The sequence below is a fragment of the Hippoglossus hippoglossus genome, chromosome 1, assembly GCF_009819705.1.
Source record: "Hippoglossus hippoglossus isolate fHipHip1 chromosome 1, fHipHip1.pri, whole genome shotgun sequence".
Classification (NCBI taxonomy): domain Eukaryota; kingdom Metazoa; phylum Chordata; class Actinopteri; order Pleuronectiformes; family Pleuronectidae; genus Hippoglossus; species Hippoglossus hippoglossus.
This window is the reverse complement of record NC_047151.1, coordinates 2,027,793-2,036,426: the sequence shown is the minus strand read 5'-3', so window position 1 is coordinate 2,036,426 and position 8,634 is coordinate 2,027,793. Positions and strand designations below refer to the sequence as shown.

The 8,634-nt window shown below is 41.8% G+C and overlaps 1 protein-coding gene across 1 annotated transcript; it reads left to right on the top strand.

Annotated features, from left to right (window-relative positions):
* The first annotated feature begins 159 nt into the window (after nt 1-159).
* On the top strand, nt 160-5,589 carry tmem109 (transmembrane protein 109). Its single transcript, XM_034608729.1, has 3 exons — nt 160-645; nt 2,740-2,842; nt 4,495-5,589. Exons 1-3 carry the CDS (start codon nt 436-438, stop codon nt 4,863-4,865), a joined length of 684 nt encoding a protein of 227 aa, XP_034464620.1. The 5' UTR covers nt 160-435; the 3' UTR covers nt 4,866-5,589.
* The last annotated feature ends 3,045 nt before the right edge of the window (nt 5,590-8,634 follow it).

Below are 8,634 nucleotides of genomic sequence, written 5' to 3'. Positions count from 1 at the left end.
CTCATGGGACCAAAGCTTGCTCCCAAAGGTCCTGGTTAAGGTTAGGGTGATGCATGGATTGCTAATGTTTAAAGGGATAGTTCACCAGAAAAAGAAAAGAAAATTCTGATGTCGACACGAGCGGACAAGGGTTAGGGTTAGGGTCCATTTTGTGGACTCAAACACTTCACCCACCCCTCCATCGGCATAGCGGTGAGTGAATTTTCATTTTTCGGTGAACTATCCCTTTAAGGTTGTGAATTAAGATTGTCATGGAAACGTGTTGCACACTCAGCCCAGCAGGTGGCAGACGTTTCTTTTCATTGACCACGAAGTTTTTCCACATCCTGTTGGAAAAAGTTAGTCGTTACTCGGCGGCTGTTTACTGATACATAAAGTAACTTGTGCTGTTCATTGTTCACAGACGTGTTCCACTGAGGAGTGTGTGTTGTCGTCATGTCCTCTCAGTCAAACCCGACATGTTTCGGCGGGCTGTGTGTGTGTGTGCTCGCCGTCCTGTCCGTGGCCGTTTCAGGGGAGAAAGTTTTGGAGAGTCGCTCCGGGATGATCCAGGAGCTCCGGGCAGCCCTGGCTGACCTGGCCGGCGAGGGAAGGACCTACCTCGGCAGACTGGCCGGGGAGCAGACGGTGCTGTCGGTACAGAAGGTCAGAGATGGAAACTATGTTGTTTAACGTCAGTATAGCTGAGTGCAACAGTGTGTGTGAGGGCTGCTGCTTACAAGAACAACTCAAGGGTCATGATAGAAGTACCAGCTTTCTTATTGCAACACCTTTTAACGTTCATGAATGTAAAATCACTTGTCAGCGACCACTTTTCATAGGGTTCTATATGTATCATGTGTTAATGTGTCATCAGTGTGTTGTCTGGAAAAAGCAAAGTGAGCAACAAAAACTTTATTTCCTGTTTCGAGTCTTCTCAGCTTTATTAATACAGAAGTTAATTCATGCATCAAAACACACCTTATATCAACATGTGGATTAATGCAGAACACTGTAGTAGTGATTTATTAATGCTTGTAATTGAATGTGACTACACTGTTATGCTTGCAACATGACGAGGGCGGTTCGACCCCATCCAAGTCTTCTCCAGGTTCAAACTTAAAAGGTGGAAAACGGACGGTCTTCCTCTTCAAAGCTCATCCCTGGACCACTGCTTGTCTTTGTCTGTTAAAGGCACATAGATCACCCCCATCAAGGGCTTCATTTTGGTGCTGCCATCCTCCATCTTGTCGTACTGCTCCAGCATCTGGTTTCCAGTGTTATAGTCATCAGTTCTTCAGTTACTTTGATATGAATAGCTATAAGTCATACAGTGATCTACCTAAGTGTGAAACCCTGAGTATTCTTCATGGAGGATTGGCCCCAACCTGGCAACCCAGATGCTGTTGTTGAGCTATGAAGCATTAGTATGAGATGTGTTTACAATTTATAAAGCCTCTTGTTTTCAGTGGAGCAGAACATATTGATGTTAATAGAGGTAAAGCAACTTCAGCCAACTGTCTTCACCAATAACTGTAAATAAAGATGGAAGACATGACAGCTCCCCTAAAGTGAAGCCAAAACACCCCCTATAGGTCATTAACCAACCTCCTTCATGTTAGTAGATGGGACATGGCCCAAACTAAAAACTCAAAGTACACGTCTAATAATATTTTCACAAAGATGGTTTGATTTATCAGATTGAGGCATGTTCAACTATGCATTGCTCACGAGTTCGGTTTTAAATGAAACTGCCCTTATTATCTATTCACCACTATGCCGATGGAGGGGTGAGTGAAGTGTTTGAGTCCACAAAACACCCTCGGAGTTTCAGGGGTAAACAGTGTTGCAGCTAAATCCAATACAACTGAAGTACTGGTAATACATTTTTCAAATGTAATAAAACAACAAGAAAAAATACATAACATGCCTCTATACTGCTTGTGTGGTGTCATCCAAGTGTCCGGAAGCCCCGACATTCATATTGGACTCAAAACGGCGTCATTTACACCAAGTTTTAAGCCTAAAAGTCAGCAACCGGAAGTGGCTAAGCTCGTGGATGTAGCGATGCTAACTTTCACCCTTCGTGTGCCCTTGGGCGAGAGCTTGTGTGCAGTGTGTGTGCAGTGTGTGTGCATTTCCGTTGTGTGCACGCGAACGCAGCTCCAAGGAGGATATCAGAGGACATTTAGGCTAGAGACGGTGTAATTGATGCGGTTTTGAGTTGACTATGAATCTCGGGGCTTGCGGACACTTGGATGACACCACATGAGCAGTATGGAGGCATGTTATGTTTTTTTCTGTTTTATTACGCTTGATCACCAGTTACTTCAATTGTATTGTATTTGGCTGCAACACTGTTTATCCCTGAGACTCCAAAAGTGTTTTGTGGACTCAAAGACTTCACCCACCGCTCCATCGGCATAGTGGGGAGTAGATAATTACTCAAGTTTAATTTTTTGGCGAACTATCCCTTTAATTTGTTATTTGATGCCATTAAAGGGGCTGGGACATCATGATTGACAGCTTAGATTGACTTCTGATTGGTCAGGTGATTTAATGGGTGGTGCCTCGTTACCGTGGCTTCATTACATGATCACCAAATGACATCACCAGTGCGAGATGTCAGCGCCCGTATCCAAGATATATTGGCTTCATTTTTACACAGTGAGGAAGTGGAAGTCTTCCATCTTTATCGACAATCATTGATCATCTTTATGTACAGTCATTAATCTTAACCCTCCTCTCCCCCTTCTCCAGGCTTTCTCTCAGGTTCTGAGTGTTGTTGCAGGGAGTTTGGCCAGTGGTCTTAACGTGCTCCTACAATATGTCTCACATTTCCTGCAGGCGTCTGGAATTCAAGGTAAGCATCCTTGACAACATCACATTCACAGGGTATTTTTTTTGTTACAATGCCACGCACCAATGGGCACATTATGAACAAGCAAAAACATTGTTTGGCAAAATTGCTGAAATTCCTTACATTTCTCTGGGGAGGTTTCAGCCGGCAGGCTGAGCGGGTACACCCTCCTCTGAATGTCTCATGAATGTAAGAGTTATCACCCTTTACAATAAATAACACTCAGCAGTAAAATAACCTACAGTGTGTGTATGTGTCCCTGCATGTGTTGAATAATCTATTTTCCAACCAGTCCAGTTTAGATAATATGCAGACAAAGAGACAGGCAGGTGTCCAAACATTTGAGCGCAGCAGGTATGACAAAGCAGTTCGTCGATCCAGAGGTTAAAACAGAGGTTAATATTCCGACACGGTAACAAATCTTCAGAACACAACAAAGGCAGAGAGGTGAACAGAAGAGTCTCTACCACAAACATTGAACAGCGATTTGACAGAGTCTCAGTGGAAGAGCAGGTGATGAAGCTCAGGGCTGTTGATGGATTGTCGGGAGAACAAGAATCCAGCAGCCACGCCCAGCAAACAGCTGCAGGATCATGAACAAAACCAGGACAAGTAAACATGCAGCAGGAAACAAACTAAGTGATGTGTTGTAATATCACATGGACTTGTGCTTGTCATGGCTATTTTTCATAAACTAAACAGTCAATCTTAAAAATAATCAGCTGATTGATCAGTAATAAAAATTATTGTTAGTTGTAGCTTGTTTTGTTTTATTATCATTGCCAAAAAAGACCTAATGAGCATGTTGAGACAAACCATGACAAAAGACATCTGGTCTCCAGTTGTCATATCAAAGGTGTTTCCAGTCAATGCTGACTAAAACCTCTATGCCGTCTGAGATAATGTTTAAAGTGTAACACTGTAAATCCTGAATTCAGCTTCGCTCAGTATTATTTAATCATGTCATAAATGCTGCGTCAGTCTATGATGTAGTTTAAGTGATTATTATTAATAATCAGTATTTGTTATCTATGAAGATATACTGTATATTATTACAGGTGTTTGTTCATTATCACTAACTAGTCTGTTAGCTACCAGTTAGTATATCTTTATAGACCGATTAAAATGTTTTGTTTTTATTCAGATTTACACTCATTTAGAGGACACCAGCTTCTAAGAGGAGACATTTGATACATTGCATCAACAAGCAGTGACAGAAACATTCAACTGATCTCTGATCTTTAGTATAAAAGGAACAAACAGGACACAACTGCATCCAAATAAAGATATTTAACTGACTAGCCTACTAAACCGGGATAAATGCAGTGTCTGATAATCAAGCCAAGATGCATAGTAGATTAAAGTTAATCCTTAAAATGTAGGACATGTCAGGACAGGTTTGTCCTCAACACTCATTCAGATGTTAAATAGGAAAATGTTACTACTCCGAGATTCTTTTTGTTTTTAGTTTTTAATATGAATATTGGTTTAGTTTAACACTAGCTAACAGTTTGACCTAATGTGAATCCTCTCGTTTTGAATAAGTTAAATTACTTTATCATCTTCAATGAACACACAGCCAGAGACAGTGAATTAAACTCAGATATTATTGCAGTTTAACTGAAGTGTTGTCATCGTATTCCTCTTCTCCACAGTCGTCTTCCCTGTCAACAAAGTGACTCCAGAGGGGCTGATCTTTTTTGCTCAGTGGCTTCTCGTGGCTCTCATTAGCTACTGGCTGGTCTCCCTTGCTCTCAGTTTAGTTGCCTCCACTCTGAGGCGGGCCCTTTGGCTACTGAAACTGGGTGTGGCCTTGGCCTGTTTTGGACTCATCCTGAGAGACCACAGCGTGGGCACAGAAACCATGGCCATCCGATTGGCTGTCCTTGTGTGCGTCTGCGTCCTATTGGGCGTCGGGACCTCGAAGGGCCCTGATGCGTCTGATAAAACTGTTCACCTGGAGGAGCAGGTGAAGATCCTGGAGACGCGACTGCGAGAGATGGAGAAGTGGACAAAGTTGGACTGAGCTGCACATGATGAAGCACTGTGGAACTTCAAGAGACAAACCTTTTTACACTTTACATGTTTTCTTTGTGTTAAAAAAAGAAATGCATTTCTCATGAGTTGTTACTGACACAATATACCTACTCAATCATTCCAGGCAGCAGATTACTGTAAAATGCTTACCAAGAACCTGATGTCACTCTTCTTATTTCACTCTCAGAAGGAAAGAAAATGAGCATATCTTTGGGAATTATTAAAAAAATGTTACCTCAACTCTTGAGAACAGTAATAATACATCCAGTCAGATGTTTTATCATGATGAGAAATGTTGTAGTCTCAGTTTTACACAGAGGTTATAGAGGGCTGCTCTGATTCAATGCGGTGCCTACTCCCATTTAAGTATTTCAATCCTTTTATACAGAGAATCTACCATACTGCTTTTACACTCTCCCACCCCACAAACACACTAACTGTAGTGTTGTTGTCACATCCCGCCAATCTGGCTCTGTCTTATACATGGACATGGACTGGGTCTGTGGCTGACTCCACTACTGACATAAAGATGTAACAATGCCCCCTCCCCATTCCATGATCATACCAAATAACATAATACTAATAACAGGCTGGATGTGTTGTGATCGGTCCTTGAGCACAGTCCATTTTATGGCAGACAGCAATACGCTCTCATGTACACCCAGAATGACAGGCTCAAATAGAGGGCTGGTAAAGAGTCAGGCAGGACCAGTTAAAAACTTAATGGATTTTTGCTGGTCTACCCGGCCACTGACGTTACGGCGTTTTTTTTAATGCCCCCAGTGGTCCAGGTATGTCCAGTGTGTTTGTGAGAGAGAAAAAGATGGAGCCTAAAAACCAGAACACTCAGTGAGCTCAGGTTTATTCCACTGTCGCTGTTATGCTGCAGTTCACGAGGCTTCATGCTGTCAACTCATGATAGTAATCGACGGAAACATTGTTTGTATCCATGTATCACATGCAGGTTCACAGATCTATTATGGTCCATAATATCAGATGTTTGTGTTGCTACATGTTTACTGGCCCAGGATACAGCAACCTTATTGGCCTTCCCAATCATTAACAACAAATCGTACATCAGAACAATGTGTTGAAGCATGTGAATGGTCTCTGCCCAAACAAGACACTCAGTTCCAGGCCTGAAAGGCTTGGAACTGAGTGTGTGTGCGTGTGAGAGTGAGATGCTCTACCCTGAGACGGCCAATCCGGCAGCACGACTTCAACTGTGTCAGTTGCCTCCAAGGCTTAACACGTTACCACACGGCCTATTCATTTTAATCGTACCATTTTCTTGTCTTGACTTGGCTGCTACAAAACACTTAATGCTGGGGATTTTGTTGTCTGCTTATTAGATACACAGACATAGATTATTTTTTACTGTTGGAGATGCTATTCTTCTCTGATCATTTTCTCTATATCTCATATATGTTGAACTGTTTGTTACTCACTGGAATCGGTGGTGTTTGCTCTCTGGGCAGAATAAATATACTCTAAATATATTCTAATCAAGAAAACTAACTGTATACAGCTATTTTTTTTTCATTCCCCTTCCTATCAAGACATCCCATTATCATATTTTTCTTGTGCCGCTATAGCTAATGAAACTGTCCCTCTGCCTCCGTGTACTTGGTGCAGTACAATATGTTGTTTTACCCTCTACTCTGTCTAGATCAGTGAAGTGCATTGGTCAAAGTAGGCCAGCTGTGCATGTCTTCCCATCAAGCAGTGGTGAGGAACTGGCTGCTGGGAGGTATACAGAGACAATTTGATCTGGTACATGTCATAATCCATACACTAAATAAGCTACTCTGAAATACAAATAATGACAGCAAATGTTTTTACTAGAGTTTCTACTCAGTTTTACACAAGCACTTCAGTTGAAGGATGCTGATGTCTAAGTACAGAATCGGAACAGTATCATAAATTCATTTGAGAGGAACTCCAGAATGCCACTTTATTCAGATGTTAAGTTGCACATAAATGTAAAGCATGAAGAGATACAAAATGAGAGGTAGGAGGACAATGTCAGAGTTCACTGGCAGAAAGTCCAAAAGTGGATGTGGGCCTCCAACTCTATTAACACCCACAACTATCAACTACAACTACACTTAGTGACTAACATTTGTTACATTTTACACACACACAAATATATGTATATCTTAAAAGGCATGTCAGAACATAAGGACTGGTCAAAAACACCCCATATGGTCCAATAGTTAAAGTGGTCCTCACATCACAAGATTTTCATTTAATGAAAACACAGTACGTCTTCCTGTTGCTACGTGTTAGGAACATCAGATCTAGGACAGAAAGCTAAAAACCAGAGTTTGTTTTGCTGTCCAAGAAAAAGTCCAACCAAAGTTATAGATGGAGGAGAAAAGAGGCCACGGTCACCTTCATGCTAAAAGCAGCACCACTGAAAAATCATTGTCCTTAGATGTTCTTAATCAAAAAGCTACATTGTCTTGAGTGTGATTTGTCTGGGACACAAGTATCAAAAGCTGTATATGGATGATGAGTAATATGTGTTGCTGTAATAGTAAGAAGGCATGAGGTCACACTGAAGGCAGTCGAAGTGGTTCGTCTGGTTGCATTCTTGTGATTAAGCTGTTATTGTTTACAACAGCCATACTTGGCAGCAAAACCAGTTCATTGGAATCACAGTGTTACTATCAGAGGATTTGGGGCTTTGTATTGACTTGTGTTGACTTAGTATTTGACTGTGACATACTGTACAAATCCAAAGCACTGACTAATACAAACTATTAGCATATCCTGAATGAGCTGACCTAATAGGCATAGAATCCAAAAATGAGGTAGCTATTGTTTTAGCAATTCCCTGTCATAATATAAGTATGTACCTGTAAGGCCAGAACAAGCTGGACCTAAGGGGTGCTGCTGAGGGCCCAGGCTTGATTTAAAGTCGGCCCCAAAACCCCCTGGTTCACTATTTACCAGTTGGATTGTGATTTGCCAGTTCAGAATATGGACCACAACATCACCTTGAACATCTAGTCATGTGGTAGCTAGGGCCTGTGCTTATAGAGTCGTGTAGGAAAAGTTTTACTAATTCAATCCGTAAGTTTCACGAAAACAGAAAACCTGACACCAGGTACAGTGCACCTGCGGGGCCGCTGGTCCTGTTCACACACTGATCTGTCCCGGACCTGGTTTATATTTTACCAACAACAAAAATCACTGACGGTCAGCCAATGTTAGCTGACCAGTCATTCAATGCACAAGTAAACTGCATTAGAAAAAGAAAAAAAAAAACTGACATCCTGCAACATAACAGACCCTGGAGAGAGGGGAGCAATTGTACTGCTCCCATTGTGTTACAACACATTCTTTGTGTTGTACGTCTGGTCCTTCAATGACCAGGTCATGGATGTGTGTTCAGACTGAATGTGGAGCGACACCACACAGAGCAGATGGAACAACAGACAGACTTTGTGTGACTCTGGGATACACACAACCCAGCTAGCCTGTTGCTAGCTTCTGGTCAGATCCACTGGGCTGTTTGTGGCTCATACAAACACTTCCTCAGTGTTAAGTGTGAACACACCTCAGGGTCCATATCTCTCAGTCAGTGAAACCTCTCATCTAAGATGTGTTAGCTGCTACTGCAGAGTGATTTTCAGCCTTTCAGTCTTTTTTGACACAGGGTCCTGGTTTCCTTTTGCTATTCCTAGCCTCTGACTTTTGAGTAAATCTCAATTGTGTTTTCTGGTTTCCTAACAAGTTAAATCAAAAGTCAA

Coding starts and splice junctions, on each gene's coding strand:
- tmem109 (XM_034608729.1), top strand. CDS start 436: ATGTCCTCTCAGTCAAACCCGACATGTTTCGGCGGGCTGTGTGTGTGT. Junction 646..2,739: donor CGGTGCTGTCGGTACAGAAG/GTCAGAGATGGA, acceptor CCCCTTCTCCAG/GCTTTCTCTCAGGTTCTGAG. Junction 2,843..4,494: donor GCAGGCGTCTGGAATTCAAG/GTAAGCATCCTT, acceptor TCTTCTCCACAG/TCGTCTTCCCTGTCAACAAA.